We start from the raw sequence: 20,178 nt of genomic DNA, 5'->3' as shown, positions 1-20,178 counted from the left end.
GGCTTGGGTGTCCGTCGTAGTTTCCGATACAAAAACGTGCACTCTCGACCTGCCAATATGGTGACGGATTGGCCTTCGGCGGATACGATGCCGGTTTTAGTCGAAGATGGTTCAAGACGGCTTACGTAGGGCCTCCAAATTCAGAACAGCTTGCTGCGGGATTCTTATTACAAAAACGGCGGGGTTCTGGTAATTTGGAGGAGTATTGTTATCAGGTTCATCACCGACTTCTATTCCACTGTCCACTTCTCTTCCACTTGAGCTTGAGCTTGAGCTTGATTGACTGCTCGTAGTTGCTACTCCATTATGACCAGATCAGCTGCTCTTCCAACAGATGTTTGCTTAGGACTAGCACACATCTTCAATGTACTAGTACTGGTGATCTCATTTGTGAGGTCACACTGGCGCCAGCCTCGACAGAATGCAAGTCAATGCACACTGTGCAATGTAGGGAAGGGGGAGGAAATGATGATGCAAGCACTCACCCACTGCAAGCTGAATATACCTCTGCACTTGCCACGAGTTCATGCGGAATTTGTTGAAAATTTTTGGGTTAGTATCGAGAGACAGAGGTACGTGTTGGTTAACGAGCTACCAATGTTATAAATAGGAGAAAGCAACTGATGGAATTTCTAATTGGATGTAGGAAACGAGCTTTATAGTCGGTCAGTGTCCTTTCTTTCAACCCAATGGCCACATTACGCCACCCCTTCATGGTCGCCTTTTCCTTGGTTCTCTGGTGGTGGGACACTGTACTTCAGTGGGTTGTTGGCTGCATAGGGTGGTGGTAGAGCTCAGTTTAGGACCTAGCATACTACAGAGGGCTGACTGGAAAAAAACTACACTGAGACCCGAGTATTACCTGCATTTACAGCATTAATTCCACGAAATACACTACACTAAACACAGATTTCTCGGCAACACTCTCGACATTACATAACGTTTGTAACTACCGGCGACGTCCACACGTCTATGCAGTGGACGTCCACACGTCCCAAACTAGCTCACCTTTTGGGGAATTTGTACTCAGGGTCGGCTTACTACCTGCTCAAGGGACACACAGACCAAGATGTAGCTGAAGTGGACGGTACAGGGAAAACCAACGGACTTGCATGCACCAAGAACCTTTCAATGATCAGAAAAAAGGAATGAGATGTACATTTTTTTACTTTTTTTTTATTATTTTATCATTTTAGTTGGTTAAGGTTAGTGTTTTAGGATTAGTATAGCGTTGCGGCCGATAGATGGTGTTGTTTTGGGCTGACGTGGACAAGCGACATACCTTTGGATGTTGGGATTACACTTCGGGCGGGGTAGGATTTGTAGCCTTGCCCTCGGCATTGTTGATCTTCGGTGCTGTCGCTGAACTGTCGATGAATAATGCGGGTAGTAACCGGAGGGAGCGTGCCGTAGATCGATAGTCCTCTTCGGCTTCCCTCCGCGATGTTGAACTGGACTGTCTGGGATTGGACGATGATTCGGTTCCCTTAGGGTGAGTTCCGTCCGGCGGAAGCGGGCAGCGGGCTGGTAACTACTTCCACAGCGATGCAAATGAACGGTCGACGATACGACGACGAATGCTTGGCAACCTCGTGGAGTTGGGTAGGAATAGCTTGATTTGGGCTTGACTTGATGTGTGGAACTCGCCCATGAATCCGGTGTCGATGCTCCGTACCTCCAAACGTTTTGCCTCCTCGCACTGCGGTTCTTTCGGCAAAACGAACCTGCGCCTCGTGGTTTCCGGGGTGTCGAAGCAATGGCGGCCGTCCCCGTGCAGAAACCGGTTGACCTGTTTGAAGGCTACTTTTCTCCGATCAAATGGCTCCGCTTCCCAGTACGAACTATCTAATCTGGAACCCAGCGGACCGTGCTTCGTATCGGAAGTTCAAGAAAACCCGGGATTTTGGGTAGGGTAGTGTAAGGTAGTGCACACCTGGATCTCACGGCAAAACTACCGGCAGCTTTCGTGCGTCTCGCACTCGGGTTCAAGGCCACCCCTTTCTCGGCCAAATTTTAGAAAAACGTGCTGACTTCGGCAAAAAACTTTCTGGGGAACTTGTTCACTACGGAAAAAAAGGTCTTCCTTCTTCGGTGTCTTTTCCACGACTCCTCGTCCAGTCCAATTTTTTTTCACTCTTCTCCTCCTCTTTTTTCTCCTACATTTCTTTCTTCACCAGAGACGGGGTGCCATCGCCGTGTTCGAGGGCGAGATGTGAGCCATATATCGCATACGATGAAATTTAGTAATTACACGATTAAGGTAGAATAGGCATTATAAGTATTTCACTTAATACCTATTCTACCTTTGGGGTACTTCATGCAATAGTCTCACAATGTTTTTTTTGTATTGTCAATTTGGTGTTTGGTAGTTGCGAGCGTCCTCGAGAAGTCCTGTCCATCGAACTCTAGTTAGATTAACCCGTTTGAGTCGGTCACCGGCTCAGTATTATTGCATGACTAATTCGTCCCATTTCGCCGAGGTACATCCTGACACACTCGCTAGTCCACAAGTTGCAGTGTCAATTGAAGTTTTGGTCAACTCTACGAACATCCTGTGACAACCGGATAACGATATGGTCGAATTTTCAATCCTTCCCAACCGTTGGACATCGTTACTGCCACTGGTAGCGGCTGCGGAGGTCACGAGTGAAAAAGCACCATGTCATTTTCAGCAACGTTTGATGCCTTTCCGTCGTCGTCGAGGACAACCGCAGGACAATCGAGAGAACTTCTCACCAGCGATCGATGCCCATCGTCCGTATCCACGAGGCAAATTAATCGACCGGTTTCCCGAAGAAGCCCTACCGTCATTCGTTTCACCGTCAGCAAGCAAGTCGCAGAGGTACCCGACAAACCAACAAAAACCGCAGATGAATCCAAGCAGGAGATGCAATCGTTACCCGTCGCAAGATACCCTAAAGCAAACATCATTCCCACAAGCCGTTCTGTGGACGGCATTCCCGAAGATCCAGTCAACCATTCGAAGCGCAATGAAATCATCGTAGTTCAACCAGTATCATGTGTCGCAGAACAGCATCTGGCCAACGCCTAGTAAAATTACAAAACTAGTATTGAATTAGGTCCACTGTTGAATTTAGGAAGTAATTAGATTAATCTAGTAGTGAAATTAAAATCCGTAGGTTTCAAGGCAGCCGGCAGTGATTGTGCCAAAAGTTGATTAAATTAGGTTTGTGAGTCTATGTTGCGAGAACCACCCTAGCGTGTGATCACTCATTCTCGAAGTTAGAATGCCCGACGGCCATCACCATCACTGCTAGGTAGGTGATAATTGCCTCACGATCGTCTGTTGCTTTGGTCAACACCACCTTTACTGCGTAGAGGCAGCTGAGCAGCAAACAGCTGATAGATAAACCTCCGCCGCGTTCGGTGCTTTCTATTAGCAATAAACCTCTCGTACTTTGTTCCCAAAGTAGAGTGTTTTGATACGGCAATAAAGTTCAGTTTTCAATCGCGTAAAACTAAATAGTGTATTCTGTATTGTGCATATCACCGCTAATAAAGTGAATAAAGTAGGGGGTCCCGTAGCGTAGTTGGCTACACGTTCGCCTTACAAGCGAATGGTCAATGGGTTCGATTCCCGCCCCTCCACCAAAACCCTCGTCAGTCGCCGAATGCGCAGCCTTATGCGGTGGCGTATTGGGGAGCGCCCTTACCGATACGACTGCCTGATGACGACTGACAAATTGTTCTTCTCGGAGGCATTCCTCCAACGTACCCGGATAAATGGCAACCGAACAATTGTTCATTGGATTCACGACACGAACAAATGGACACAATGCACTCACAATGGACTCAACAATGGATAATGGAAAAATCTAAAAATAGACTCTGTGTGGATTCTGGCTACAGAATACCAAAGTAGATGATTAATTATTTTAGAGCGTCTTAGGGGAAATGCTACAAGGTTAAAAGACTATTATTCTTCCATTTACTTCCACTATTAACTTTTTTATGTATCAACAAGCAGATACGCATTTCGTTTCCTACTTGGAAACTTCTTCAGTGTTTGTTATCGACAATAACAAACACTGAAGAAGTTTCCAAGTAGGAAACGAAATGCGTATCTGCTTGTTGATACATAAAAAAGTTAATAGTGGAAGTAAATGGAAGAATAATAGTCTTTTAACCAAAGTAGATCTCGGCACAGTAGCGGTTAAGTAACACAGGGTGCCTGCCAAATAAATAAACACAGAAAAAAATCTATGGTAACAATTACTATTGTTATTGAAACAACCACAAAATTTCAGTTAAATTAACCATGCATTCAGACAAATTCACCACTGATTCAGTTCATGTAACAACATTCCACCACGACCACAGTTGATTTTACTGCGCGCATGGTAAAATCAAACGGGTTTGTAGTCTGCTGAAAATCGTCGGTGCGTATTCTTAAATTAACCCTCGGAATGGTAGTTTCGACCGCAACATTTTTTGCGTGAAGGAATAAAAAATGCAAGTGTCCATTGCCACACTGAAAAATACATAACAATAAAAAATACTGATCAACACTGATTGGTTCATTTTACATAACAAAAGTCAACTCCAAGTACCTCTTGTTTTCTTTTTCATTAGTGTTTCTTCTAGATTATTTCTTGAAACCAAAAACTGAACTAATAAAAATCAATCTTAACTCAGCTTTCGAAGCGTGTAGTCGATACAAAAAAAAAGTGGATAAACATGGTTTAAGTAGGACATCAGTGATAGTTAAATACTGTAAACGAATAAGTATCGTAAAATAAGGTTACAAAATACGCAGATTCTACGATTTGCTGTGCGTATTCATGAACGATTTTTGTTATAGAATTCGATAGCGCATGCAGTCTTAAAATTTGATTTTTTTCCAGCCAACCCTTCATCACATCTGGTAAATCTACGAACAATTTATAAATTTATATATTAAAAAAAATCGCTATGTATGGGTGACTAATGAGGGAAGTGTATATATTGAAGCAATTTGAAGCAAAGCTTAAAATCCAAAATCTCAAAATTATGATGGATTTTTCATATTTTTACCAGTGCGGATCATTTAGTATATTTTTGACTTTATGCTGTGAAGAAATAATAGCATTTGGTCAATGAAAGGAGAAGTTATTCAAATTTTGCGTGGCCATCAAAAAGATTTTTAGAAGGGTCCAAACACACAAACCGTCCTGGTTAATTTGTAAGGTTGTCAATCCAAAAAAATAGTCACTACATAATCATCGTTTGTCTAGAGGATCTATACAAAAAACATCCGCTAGAACAAATCTACTTTAGTTCTCGGTAAAACAGGGAGGGATCAAGTCTCCCAAAGGTCAAAGTCTTCCCACCTTCCCCTATGTTAGAATTGGAAATTTATTGAGGAAAAGCTCGTTTCCTGTATGCACCGCGGTGATGCATCACGGGTGATGCTCCAGCGTTTTCTGGAACGTTCTGGAGAGTGCACCCGAATCCGCGATTTAAAACAAATTCGAACGCCATTTTTATTTTTATCAACAAGTTTTTCAGGCTTGTCGTTACGGGCATATGATTAAGGTAATTATCAGATTGGATTTTGGATAGTTTCCCCTTAAATTCATATAAACTTTAAATCCAACTAAATCAGCTGCATGATCATGTAAATTTTCATTATTTTAGTGCTTCAGAAATAAAAATAAATCTAAAATTATAAAACATTCGTAGCTGTGTGCTCAAATGTTAAATAAGTAAATTGACCAAATAAGCAAACAGGCTAGTACTTCTGTTGTCTTCATTTGATATTTAGAAACACCGTATCTTATGTCGATTTTACCGGTACTTCAAGTCGATGAATGTATTTTTTTCCAGTTACTCAAACGAATACTTGAGTCAAAAAAAAAAAAACGTTTTGTGAATTGAAATTATTCTTAGAGCTTATTAAGTAGAATATCTTCACTTGCTATCACTGGCGATGTCAATCTGGGGCACGTGGGCCCTTACATTAAATATTCTACATCAAATAGTCCTGAAGCAAATGTCTAAGGAATTCCTAAGGAAATCTCAGAATTTCTTCCCAATTGCATGCAGGAATTTGGAAAATTTCTCCGGTAATTCATTTTGGAACTTCTCCGAAACTTTGTAAAAGAATTAAATAGTTTCCAACGAAATTGCCAAAAGAATTCCGTAATAAAGCAAGGACTTCCCAAAAGAATTGCTGAAAGAATTTCCAAAAGATCTCATTAAGGAATTCTAAGAAAGTCCTGATGTAAAATAAGAAGGAATTCATGATAAAAATTTAGTACTGAAAGAATCCCTGTGAAAAATATTGAAAGAATTCCAAGTACATCTACCTAGAGTCTCCATAGAAATTACTGGAGAAATTTTTAAAGGCATGTCTGGAGGAAGTTCTTTCATGAATTACTGGAATAATTTCCGAAATAATTCCTGACAGAATTTCTGGAAAAAATTTTTTGTTTTGGAGGAGTTTTTGAAGAAACTACTGAAGGATTATCCGAAGATATGTTCGTATGATTTTTTGAATGAATTTTCAGAGGAATTTAAGAGGAAATACTTCCCTATATTGCTAGCTGATCAGTTTTTCTTGGCTTTTGTAATTTAAAATTCCTGTATAGTTAATAACTGTCATAATAACTGGAAATAAGGTCCTACATAGTTAATAGCTATGGAAGTGCCTTATTACAGATAACCATGTAAGTAATAAGCTACTTGATCTGGACTATAGAAAGCGGTTTTCAACCTGGGGTACATGTACCCCTGGGGGTACCTTCGCCAGGCCCAGAGGGTACCAAGGATGAAAATGCATAATGGCGGATATATTACAATTTTAATCAAAAGAGGCTCGGAAACAGAGATGCATCCTGAGCAGAACATGAGCCAAGAGCGTCCCTTGGTGTTCTTAATTTTGAACTCTTTCAAGAGGCCCGGAAGCCTCCTTTCAAGAGGCCCGGAAGCCTCCTTTCAAGAGGCCCGGAAGCCTCCTTTCAAGAGGCCCGGAAGCCTCCTTTCAAGAGGCCCGGAAGCCTCCTTTCAAGAGGCCCGGAAGCCTCCTTTCAAGAGGCAGAAGCCTCCTTTCAAGAGGCCCGGAAGCCTCCTTTCAAGAGGCCCGGAAGCCTCCTTTCAAGAGGCCCGGAAGCCTCCTTTCAAGAGGCCCGGAAGCCTCCTTTCAAGAGGCCCGGAAGCCTCCTTTCAAGAGGCCCGGAAGCCTCCTCGGAAGTCTCTATTCAAGAGGCCCAGAAACCTTCATTTGTATGCGCTCGGAAGTCTCTATACAAGGGGCTTGGAATTCACCCATCTAGGGGCTTGGAAGTCTACATTCAAGAGGGTTAGAGGCGTCATTTCAAGATGCTTAGAAGCCTCCTTTCAAGTGGTTCAAAAGCCCCCTTTCAAGAGGCTCGGAAGCCTCTCTTCCAGAATTCTGAATAATGAAAATTTCAGCCAACTTTATGCAGAGTCATATATTCCGGTAATTTCCGTTATCTTATGAGTTACACTTATTTTTATTTACAGGTGGGTTATAGGGGTTACCTCAAATTAATTCAACAGTCCGAACGGGTCCATCTCAAGAAAAAGGTTGAGAACCGCTGTCCTAGATGGATACCAAAAATCTGCTCAATATTTCAAGTACACGGTGTGCCTGTGACGGTTATTAACGAAAAAAATTTCCATCCATTCTGAACTCGCCTTTCGAAAGATATAATATCCAGGCGTCTGCTATGAAAATTTCAAAATATTTCATCTAGGGAATCGAAAGTTATAGCAGTTACAAATTTAATGATTTTTGCGTTCGATATTTCACTAATATGCAACCATATATACCGTGAATTTCCTCCTGATTACATCCAAATAAATTATCATCATTCAAATTATAATTCCGATACGTTTTGTTATCTTTTCAGATACGTATTTCGACCGCAACTGTGAGGACGTCTTCAGTATCTCGTGCTTGACTCGACTAAGTCTCGACGAAGTACGAGACACTGAAGACGGCCTCACAGTTGAGGTCGAAATACGTATCCGAAGAGATAACAAAACGTAGTGGAATTAAATGAAAAGTACTAAGCTCGTCTTAGACAGTTATTTGTATGTCGCCACGCCGGTCCGACTTAATAACGATTTCGAATGTACGACTATTTTATTTCGTTCAGCAAAAAAAATTAGATCTAGAGAAATATATTGAAACCGTTACGAAAATTCTTGAATGCAAATTTTGGTTACTTGATTTTGAAAACCTTTTTTTCATTGCAATTGATCGTCGTCTTATCTTCTTGTCTTTTAGTCTTTTTGTTTTTTTATCTTCTTGTCTTCTTGTTTTCTTGTCTTCTTGTCTTCATGTCAAATCATTTATTTTTCTATTTGATTGAATTGAGTGATGTTTTCTATTTTTCCCTGCCGACAAAAAAAAAACTTTCCATTTTCAAGACCCTATCCGCATTCAATCACCATTAAAATTTTATTGCAAACAATGCAAATGATAGCGAAAACGTGCCAACCGAATTCGATTTCAATCACTTCCCAGGCAGGCCAAGCATGGGAAAAACATCTCGCCGAACAAAACCAGAGCAGCCAGCCTCTGACGATATTTACGAGTTGAAAAATCGGTTTGTCACATTGCCACGTCACACAGCATTCCGAGCCGGGCGGCTGCACGGACGCGGGCCTGCGGAAGAACAACAAATCCGCTCCTTCCGGAATAAATAGGTTTCAGCCAACAACAGTCACAAATTGGCAAATTTCCAAAACCCATTTCCCCGAATAGCTTTTTAAAGCTTCAGCACAAATCGCATGGCATGACCGGCCCCAGTGACTATGTGACTGAGCTATGTTTGCGGCGAAATATGAGCCCGTTTATTCAGTCGGAACGGAAGGCAAATGCTCGGTCGTCTATACGGACAATTCGGGAATGTTTACTCGTGCTCTTGTACTTCCATCATAAGAATTGGGTTATCCCCGTTATCAAGAAGCGGAACCGACTGCTCCAGTTACACTTTTCTGCCCAAGTGGAAAACAAGTGACACATTGCCGGAGCGTGTGGACTTACCCCTCATGTAGATGTAGGCCGTCCCGCGCATATTTCGCCTGGTCAGCACCACCAGATTCAACACGTTGCCGACGATCCCCAGAGCGCAGATGATGGGCAGAGCGATGCCGTAGGAAATCTTCCGAAGGTATTCTATGCGCGGGTCCTCGTACAGCTGTCGGGGTGGGAGCGGAAGGAAAATTAGTTGCCAGTCATAATTGGATCTGATGTGGACGGCAAACGTACCCCACTTCGAAGCGTCCCGTCATAGTTGGTGCTGGCGGCGGCGCTGAAGCTGGTGCTACTGATGCTGCTGTTGTTCCCGTTGATGCTGCCCCAGTAAAACGAACAAAAATGCGGATGCTCCTCGAGTGGATACAGATGGATCATACTCCTCCTGCTCTCGGCAGATTTGTTGGATGGAAAGTTGGAGTACTTTTAAGATTTAGGTTGCTTGGATAGTAGTTCTAGATTTGATTCACTGTGTGTCGGGTTGCTTCGATTCGTTCGTTTGCTTTAGTTTCGATTGCTTGGAGTGCTATGATCAGTGATTCCTAATTTATTGGCTTTGAGCTTCACCGATTTTTAGATCTAACGGCAGGGTTGCGAGAATGTGAAGCTTATAGAACTATGAATATTTTTTATGTTCGTTCGACAGTCGGTAACAGAATGGGGCTGGGGTTGAGAAGGCCTTATCGCTGGTTTAACCATTCGTGTTTGGATATTTGTTGACTTGTAGTCAGTATCACATTGTTTGTGTTTTTTTTTCGTTTAGTACTTGGGCAATGGCGGGGATAACTATTTACACACTGCCATGTAAAGCTGCTTATTAGTTAACATCATCATCACTGGTAGTCGGTGATGATGAGAAATCGTGGGCATGGTATCTGTGCCAGACCAGCTTTAACCCAGGTTGATGAAGACAAATGACGATGTCCGTTTCTGGGACAGCAGCAACTTTGCCGGTTGCTACTATTGGTGGCGGTAGAGTCTATGGCTCTAGTACTTCCTCTTCCTATATTTTTGCTGCTGTACGTCACTGGCAGTTTCGGTGGACGATTGTGACTCATCTCGCGTCGTCGCCAACGGATGTCCCCAAAGCTGGCGATGGGTTCCAAACTAATTAGCGGAGGCGCTTGCTACGCTGTCGGGTCGTCACAGTCCTTGAATGGAGAGAAATGAATAAAATGGTTAGAGTGAGCGAATGGAGACGGAAGCGAGTGGAATTAAACTAATTAAAGATATCGGCGCTTTACACCCGGCAGTCGACTGGATTTAGGAATAGCAAATAAGTAACGGTATGCGATATTTTTAGGTATGTATTTATTAATTGTTCGAATATATGTGGAACATCTTCATAATTTCCCACAAAGATTTAATTTTAATTTATTTTTCCAAACAGTTTTATAAAAGTCATTTTATTAGGTATCCCAAAAAATAATTTTTGATTTCATATTTTTTTCATATATTTTAAATATCAAAACAATTTATGCTACTTTTTTTTCCTTTTCTAGAAATATTTCAAATGTAAGATCGAATCAGGCTAATCCCGCCCAGGAGTTTTAAGATTCTTCAGCACTTTTCGAATTTCCTCCTCCTCAGTTTTGATTTTTTTTTCTTCATCCCAACACATACCCGTAGTGAAAGACTTTCACTAAAATATTCAATCTGTTCACTCCAATCGCCAGAGCCGACTACCGTTAGTAGTTCGAAGTTAGGCCAAGCTCAGTCGAAGCAAATTAGGAATTAATTTGCATTTTCCACTTCCCATGAAGTTGCCAACAGTTTATGCGATAGTGAATGGGACGCACAGAGACATGACCATGAAAAGCGATTTTCCCGGAATCATTACGAACGAAATGACTCTCCTTATTCCTGGTAGGTAACCCAATGGATATAAATCTGATTTAAGTGAGTGCTTGAGATTCGAATCCAAACGTCATCTCGGTTCGCAGAAGGTCAACCAACTGCAGAGAGAGCGTACCCTTCGAAAGGTGTGATTTTACCGGCAAGGTTCGGTCCAAATCGCTTCCTCATTCATTTCGGGGACTTATTTCTCGCCGGATGTGTTGGGAAACATCTCCTGCCAGCTGCTACCGTCAACCACAGACGGATCGTAATCCAACATAATGCCGACCATACTTTTATTGCTCTCCAAAGGGGACGACCACCCACCACATGTTTCAAAGTTGTGTTTTCCAGCGGAATTATCAACGAAGATGAATCACCGAGGATTCAAGCTGTCAAGCTCTTTGTGATTGCAAAGTGACAGAAGCAGCCGAGACATTGAAACCCTCTCAGGGACGATTAAAAGCGCCCACCGTGTATTTTACGTATTGTTGCATGTAAGAACAGAAGTTCATAATGATGTTTAATGGTATTTGTCTTCCGGTTTTGTGCAAAAAAATTTACCAAATTTGGAGAGCAAAGATGGAAAAGATTTCACGAGCAATTTCTTTTAATTCGAATTACATATTCCATTTTTTACGTCTAGTTCTTACGGACTTCATTGAGGAATCTTTTCAAGTTCCTCCGAGGAATTCCTACGAATTTCTTTAGAAAAAACTTTTATTTTCAACGAGAGACTCTTTCGAATTGAATTCGTACAAAAAATTTCTCTTAATTTCCACGAAAAAGTTAAATGTTTACAATTAGGGTAGACGTACCGGTCTATAGCACCAGATGTCACACTATATGAAAATAAATGAGAATTTGTCAACAACTTCGGAAGGCAATGTCTAGAAGGTCCAATTTTTAATGGCAAACAATAAGATTGAATGCAACTGGTTGCGTGTAAATCGGTCAACGCTTAGTTCCTAAAAGTGCATATATAATGTTTAGATACGCCTAAAAAACAAACAAAAATAATAAAACTTATTATTCCAATAAATATGTCTAAATAATTCGAAGATAATGCATAATAAGGCCGTTACAAATATTTAATTATAATTTTGTCCTACTGGTGGGGGGAGGATAAGAAAAAATACATTACATATTAAAGTGAAAAAAATCTCAAAATTATCCGAATTTTATTTTGCTGCCCCCTCAAAATATTATTTTTTGGCAAAAAAAATCCGAGGGGGGAGAGACAAAATAGTTTTTAAATATTTATATCGGCCTTACGGCATTAAAATAAGTTTGTTGATATGTTTGTTGGTAACGTCAGTGATTTACAATGTTGTGAAACCTCATATGTGAATATGTACATTATGCGGAAGATATTGATTTGAAAAATGTATTGGAGGTAACCACTTTCCCTTCGATGGGACTCGAACCCACGACCCTACAGTACGCTAGACCAACTAAGCTAAGCCAACTACTGCGATGTCTCTTCAAATCAGCCATATTGCGAGAAGATTGAAAAATTCGAACCGGGGTCCGACGGTCGACTGTCGGAAAGCTGTTCCGCAAACGTCAAATCACTTGTTGCACGGTAAAATTTTTTGGTTTATTTTTTCGGTGTGAATGTTAATTATCAAAATCAACGAGAATATGCAACTTTAAACGAGTGTTACATGCCGCTATATTTTTTAAACAAGTTTTATGGTACTTTGAAGGGATTTTGTCATATATTTATGTGATTTTGAAACATTTTAGATTTCTCGAATCTTCTTGATATCAAGAAATATCAACACTTTTCGTACAGTGCATGCCATTTTGAAGTTTCCGACACTCAGTCTGCTTCTTCTTCTTTGCTCCGCAAAATTAAATTTTTTCTCTTTTCTCGCAATAGTGGACTATATTGGTAAAAGAGTATATTTGATTATGGCCAATCCCATAAGAAAACAATGGGATTTGCCATAATAGGAACCAAAATTAAGAATAATGTCACAACTGGTACTTGCGTTCCTATTACGGAATAAGCAATTTTAGGTACTTTTACGAATTTTAATGCGGGTTTCACATTTGTTCAAAGAAGCAGGAAGAGAAACTTTTCGCTTGGCATATCAACACCTCCTACATGCCTTTTATTTATGTTTTTAACAATAGGATTTAGAGATTAAACTAAATTATTTATCTTTTATGCAATACCTCTCAACACACATCTTCCCGTTTTCCTCAATGACTTTCCCACCCTCAGAAGGTTATCATTTTTGACGTAGGACTTACGTCTTTCTTTACTATACTAGGTGTCATTCAGATTTTTGGGAATCGAGAGCGTTACGCTGGAAAGGAGGATTTCGAACGTAACTAGCGCCTTTATCTTTCGAACGATTTTTAAGATTTATATATCAATCGACTCGGACACTCTCCACCATTTTGCCTATTTTATTGAAAATTGAGATTATTTACGATAGCTATTGAAAATTTCCATTCTTGTCAAAGCCAGTAAAAATTTCATACGTAACCAATCCCGTGCGTTCCTAACACGGACATCAGAATGCGGTGTGTCACGGGCCTTCGGGTCTACCGGAAGATTTTCTTTATGTATAAAAGAAGCAGTGCCTGCCGTGTGCGAGTCATTACAATTTGTGACAGCAGCGCGTACTGACGTGCTTTTTGCTCACGCATTTTTCGAATCGTTCGTTCGTTCGCTGTGTTTACAAAAAAAAAGCAAAAAAAATCAACTACACTGATGAAAATAAAAATCTGATTAAAATAATTACTTTCATTTATTTGCAGAAGACATTAGCAATTAAAGATGCATAATAAGCAATAGTGGTAACATCCGTTTTAGATTAGAAAATTTCGCTGTATTACATGTAAATGTTTGCAAAAAATAATTTCCAGAAGAATATTTAAATAAACTTTATCTTATTCTTTGTTTTTCATTTTCTGAGAAATTGTATTATTAAACTTGACGTAGACTCGGAGTTTGGAATCAAAACATTAAATAATTTTTTGCAATTCCTGATCATAATACCTGGTTTACAGTTGTCATTTGAGTGATAAAACGGCCTACTTTTCCATACCAACAGAATGGGTGCTTTAATGACCATTATGCAACTCAAATGGGTTGCATAATATTCATTATAGCACTCATTTGGGTGCTATAATGAAAAACCTACATTGGGACAGTAGTTACATGACTACATTTAGCTAAATTAGTTTGGGTGAGTGTTTAAATAGTGTACTCTAAGCGTCTTGTAATAAATGAAATGGTTTGTTGGACATAACATCACAATTTTCCAAAGGCAATTGCATCCTTTGCTTCATAGCTTTTCAAGCTATGCAATTTGGCACGATAAGATGGAATCTTATTGTTCTCTGCCGCAACATAATTTATTGGCATGAATGATCATGTGGAGTAAATTGGATTGTACAATTTTGGTATAGATTTATCATATTAAAGCCCATTTTTCGTCATTGCAAAAAATTGCGTGTGCAACTCGTTGCAAAACTCGATTTTTTCTGCACTCGTAGTATTTATCCAACTCGGCAAGCCTCGTTGGATAAACGTACAACTCGTGCTGAAAAAATCATCTTTTTGCAACTAGTTGCACAAACTACTATTTCGTTGGCGTATTAGCAGTACCTCCTCTATTTTAGTAGGGTTATTGCTCCTTGACTTGTTTTTTATTGTTGTGAGCAACGAAATTGGTGCTGTATTTCTTTGTTTGGAAAACGGGACAGTTCCTCTAAAATAGCACATTTTGCCCAAGTCTGAATAGAATTTTTAAATTTCAAATACTATCATCAATGAGAAATCTATAAATGCCCTACATTTGCTTGAGATAATAAGGGATTAATAGTTAGAAACAAAGCAATTCTTATTATGTGTTTAATTATGAGTTTTATTTCCAGAAGTTTTGAATAAACAAATTGCTAATAATTCTATACAGCATGGAAGTTGTCGTTTCCAATATCAATACCTATAATCAAACTTCATAGATCCGAAAGTTAGAAGTTAAATGTAAATACGTTACGTTTATACAAGTCCTACGTCTACTCGCGGTTATGTTGAAAACATTACCCATTGCTCGTTTTTAATCTTTTCCTTAGGATAGAGAATATGTGTACCAAATGTGTACCAAAGATTATTCCGCCTAGCGATAGTGATGCCTTTCTTGCGCATAATAAAATGCTTCAAAAAACATTAGAGAAGTCAAAAGAGCACGCTTGAAAAAAAAAAACAATGTTTTGTCAATAACTCCGTAACGCAATCGGGCCATATTTCAAAAAAATTTAACCAGGTCGAAATTGTCTGTTTACTGGAGAAACTTCCGGAGGAATTCCTGGAGGAACTTCCAGGAAGTATCTCCAGATTTTTTTTTGGAAAGTTGATCCAAATATTTTCCTCGGGATTTCAACAAAAGTTTCATCAAAATTCTTCTGGAAGTTTCTTCAAGAATTTTATCGAAAGTTTCTCCAGGAATTCCTTTCGCAAGTTCCTCGAGGAGTTCTTCTGGAAGTCTCACGAGTAATTCAGGTAGTTTTGAGCTTTAGAAGTTCATTAGGAAAAACTTACTTATTAAATTCCGGTTGCTTACCCGATCATGAATGCATAACAAAATTATAACTCAATTCTATCAATTGTTGTTATTTAAAACAACGTGTGTTATAATTAGATAAAAATGTGTCTTCGGCCAGTTTTATTTCATATCAAAATTATAAGAACAATAGTCATGAATTTTTGACGTAAACTACGTCTGAGGGGAAAACTCGGATACAGGGTGTAAAATGAAAATTTCAAAACTGGAGACCGTCACGAAATCATGTAAGATTTGTAACATTAATAGGTCCTTTATCTCTCAATAGATTTTAAAGATTAATATATCAATCGATTCGCAAACTCTCTACCAATTTGCCAATAGTATTAAAAGTTTTGATTATCAACGCCAAACTATTGAAAATTTCAGTTCTTTAATGCATCATGCATTTCCTGTACAGCGCGTTCCAATCCTTGGTAATTGCCTACTTTTAGGGTATTATCAATTTTTGGACTGGGGTGTATGAATGGGGTGGACCAGCTGCTAGACAGTGGGGTCTCTACTCCCACAGAGAGTGGGAGTTGCTGCTAAAGTAGTGTCGGAGGGATGGTTCCTTCCTTTAGGGGCCGTACACATATTACGTAAGCACTTATGGGGGAGGGGGGGTTGGTCAATGTCTTACGCGCCATATAAATAAAAAATCTTTTGTATGATAAAAATCTTACATGGGGGGAGGGGGGGTTGAAAAACCCAGAAAATTGCTTACGTAATAAGTGTACGGCCCCTTACGTAGTTTACGTCGTGTGGTCGTGTCTTGTATACAACCCTAAAATTTTTCACAAAATAATTGCCTACATTTTTGGTAGACATTGGATAAAAAATCGGAAGTAATCACCTTCAGTGTAACTTAAACCTACTCGATATTATTACATAGCTGGAACAAAGTTAATTGCCTACATTATGGATGGAAATCCGGCGTGGTAGCGTACCAGATTTCTATCCGTGATGTAGGCAATTACCATGAAGTAGATTTTTGTACAGAAAAATTATATCAACGTTTGTTATAATAATGATAATAATGATTTACTAATAATTGCAAATATCAAAGAAGAATTAGAAAAAATATTAAAAGTACCTGTAGATCAATTAGCAAAAGTAGGTCTGACACTAAATAATACAAAATGCCAAGTATTACTGAGTAACAGTAACAGTAATAAAGCAAGATACCCCAAAATCATAATACTGAAAGGCATACAACTCGATGTGTATGAAAAAAATAAATCTTATATATAAAAATGAAATGGTCTGTGTTCGTATCCGCATAACTCGAAAACGGATGGATGGATTTTTTTCATTTCTTCAGCAGAAACATTCGTTATAGTTTCCGACGGGTTTATATGATATTTCCTAATGCGAAAATTACGAGTAAAGTTGAGCAAATCGTGAAAAACTAAAATCAAGATTCGCATGGATATTTCGCATGGGCAGTTCTCAATGTGTATTTTCGCCTACTATGCAGGACAACGTCTGCCGGGTCAACTAGTATTTAATAATATTTAATAAAATAAATAAATATAATTTGTTTATCGGCCACATTAGACAGAAAATCTACTAATAGTTCAAGGTGTACATATAAATACATATAAATAAGTGTGATATAATTCTGCGAACAATTTAAGCCCTCGTGGGAATTAGGTAAACTCATCTACAAAACGGTCTTAGCGCCCTCAATAATCTATGGAACAAAAAAACCCAGATCCAATCCACCTAGCGGTGATGGTGCCCTTCTCGTTTTTTTTTCGAGTGAGTAATTTCTACGCACTTTTGGTGAAAAAAAGTATTTTGGCCATAACTTCTGAGCCCATAGTGCGATCCGGCCAATTACTGGCATCGAATGCAACTTGTTGCGAGCAAATCGGCTGAGGATAAGTGCCTAAAAATGAGTGAATTTTGTTTTTGGGAAAAAAATAAATTTTGGCCTTAACTCCGAATCCCATAGTCCGATTCCGCCAATTTTCAATACGAAACAATGGGACAAGATTCCGCGTCGAATGCAACTTGTTGCGAGCAAATCGTTTGAGGATAAGTGCCTGAAAAATGAGTGAGATTATTTTGCGCACACACATACACACACACACGCACACACAGACATCACCCCAATGTGTCGAGCTGAGTCGATCGGTATATAACACTATGGGTCTCCGGGACACCTATAAAAACTCGTTTTTGGAGCGAACATATAGCCTTTACCGTATACTTAGTATACAAGAAAGGCAAAAAGCAGTACATCAATGGCTAATTATGAGAAATCAATTCTGAGGGCCATATTCAATAATAATTATTGTTCAAGGAAGATGTTAGAGGGGAAAACAATAAATAGGAAACCCACAGATACCAGCCAACCCGATCAAGAATGCATAACAAAATTATAACAACGGGAGTTATTTATTTCAGAAAAATAATGTAACAAAATGTGTTATAAATTTGGCTGGTTAGTTGTTAAAATAACAAAATTTATATCAAAATTCCCTCTAGCCGTAACATAATTATATCAGAGGTTGTTACCTTCATTTCAGCATTATAGCAACCATTGATATGATTATGAGGTGCAAAAATCGGCTTTCATGATAATTGCCTACATCACGTATAAAAATCTGGAACGCTACAACGCCGGATTTCCATCCATAATGTAGGCAATTAACTTTGTACTAGCATAGCAAACATAGAGATGTCGCAAATTAATCGATTACTTCGATTAATCGATTCATCGTTGTGATAATCGATTAATTTTGAATCGATTATTACCCAACGATTAATCGATTCAATAATCGAGAGGAATCGTGAGTAATCGATTAGTTACTAATCGATTAATCAGAATTTTACGACATCATAAGGATGTCGAAAATTAATTGATTATTTCGATTAATCGATTCATCGTTGTGATAATCGATTAATTTTGAATCGATTACTATACAATGATTAATCGATTCAATAATCGACAAGAATCAAGAGTAATCGATTAGTAACTAATCGATTAATCGGGATTTTACGACATCTCTAAGCAAACATCGATTCAAGTTATACTGGAGGTGATTACCTCCGCTTTTTTTTTCAATATCAACAAAAAATGAAGGCAATTATTTTGTGTAAATATACATAACTAGGATAAATGATGTATTTCGGACATTTGAATATATTTTGGACTTTTGACTTTATTTTGCGTGTTTTTCTACTTAGTTTTTGTTAAATAAATAGGAATCATGTGTCTGTTTTGCTTCGTTAATTATCACATTTCGAACCATATTTATGTAACAAAATAAATAAAAAACAGCCAAAAGTCCAAAATATATTCAGATGTCCAAAATACCATGGGTACCCTAATGTTGTTATAATTTTTATATGAAATAAAAATGGCTGAAGACACATTTTTATCGGATTATCTAATTATAACACACGTTGTTTTAATTAACAACCATTGATAGAATTGAGTTATAATTTTGTTATGGATTCCTGATCGGGTAATTAACTGTTTTACCAACTATTTCACATGAATTTCATATACCATGTCACATAAAAAAATTCTTCTAAAATCGTCTACTTTATTTGCGTTTGTCTTTTTTGGTATAGGAATTTGAGTGATTTGAGCAATTCACTTGGCAATACGTAATCCATATATACTTTTTGTATAGTTTTCATTGGTGATTTTAAAGTGTCCCTATCTGCATGTTTTATGTATTCCATATATATGTGATCAGGACCAGCTGCTTTCATTGACCTGAGTTTTTTTTATTATATTTATAATTTCTTCCGGAGTCCTGTTGCTGACAAAATTCTATTTCCGGACCTTCACTTTCTTTCAAAATCTGTACCCAAGTTGTGTTACTAATATTGGCACTAATTTTCCATTATTTAAAAAAAAAATCCTCTCAAAAAAAATATGCGTTTCCCTAATGCGTTACCCTATGTCAAAGTCATTTAAGTTTTTGAAAAAAATCTCTTGTTTCCTTTTCTTCATGCTCTGTTCTGGCGATATAAAATTCTTATCTTGTATTACCCAATTTATATTTGTATATTTGGTTGACTGGAAACTGACTAGATGTTCTTATAGCTTTTTTTAAGCGATCAAATACTTTCCCTCTCTTCGTACTAGGAGTCTTTGATGTTCTAACTGTTTTGTTCGCGGCCCTTCGTATTTTTGCAGCTTAATCTGAGTAGCATTTTTCAATTGAACTGTCCTTTTTTATTTCGGAATTAGGAATGGCAAAATGGTAAATGCATCATGAAAGATTCATGATTACCCTTGAAAAAATGAAAAATGCTTCTTGAAAAAGTGATCATTTTTCCTTGAATTATCTAACAGATTACCTTGAAATATATAAAATGCTCCGTAAACATTCGAAAAGCGAACCGTAAAAACGAAAAAAATGTACCGTAAACAATTAAAAATGCTCCTTAAAAAAGCAAAGATTTGCTACGTAATTAATGATAATTGCGCAGTATATTGACAAAAGAATTATTATAAAATAGTTCAAAAGGTACCTTGAAATTGGCTATCATAAATTAGAATCTTATGCACAATTGTATAGCCCCTAGAGTTTATTGCTGATTGTTTTGCTTGGTAACCCTATTCAACCGAAAACTAAGAAAAATGCTCCTTAGGGCGAAGCCAGAGTAAACGCGACGTGCGATGCGATTCAACTTTCCCAAAATATTGAGGGGACGAAAAAAAATTTTGTCGCGTATTTTTTTTTTCGACTAAACTTCATGCGTTACTGTTTTTATCTTGATTGTATCAATTATAGAACAAAAATG

At 38.5% G+C, this 20,178-nt stretch overlaps 1 protein-coding gene across 1 annotated transcript in view; it reads right to left on the bottom strand.

Moving 5' to 3' along the window:
* Positions 1-20,178, bottom strand: part of LOC134207892 (probable G-protein coupled receptor B0563.6) — a 222,442-nt gene that overhangs the window by 100,760 nt on the left and 101,504 nt on the right. The window contains exons 2-3 of the mRNA XM_062683911.1: positions 9,242-10,158; positions 9,017-9,170 (exon numbers count right to left, since the gene is read on the bottom strand). Of these exons, the coding sequence (XP_062539895.1) occupies positions 9,017-9,170; positions 9,242-9,385 (298 nt within the window). The 5' untranslated portion in view covers positions 9,386-10,158. The remainder of the gene's footprint in view (positions 1-9,016; positions 9,171-9,241; positions 10,159-20,178) is intronic.

Source organism: Armigeres subalbatus, chromosome 1 (assembly GCF_024139115.2).
Source record: "Armigeres subalbatus isolate Guangzhou_Male chromosome 1, GZ_Asu_2, whole genome shotgun sequence".
In the NCBI taxonomy this organism is placed as follows: Eukaryota; Metazoa; Arthropoda; class Insecta; order Diptera; family Culicidae; genus Armigeres; species Armigeres subalbatus.
The sequence above is the reverse complement of the archived record's forward strand: the minus strand, read 5'-3'. Positions and strand labels throughout refer to the sequence as shown.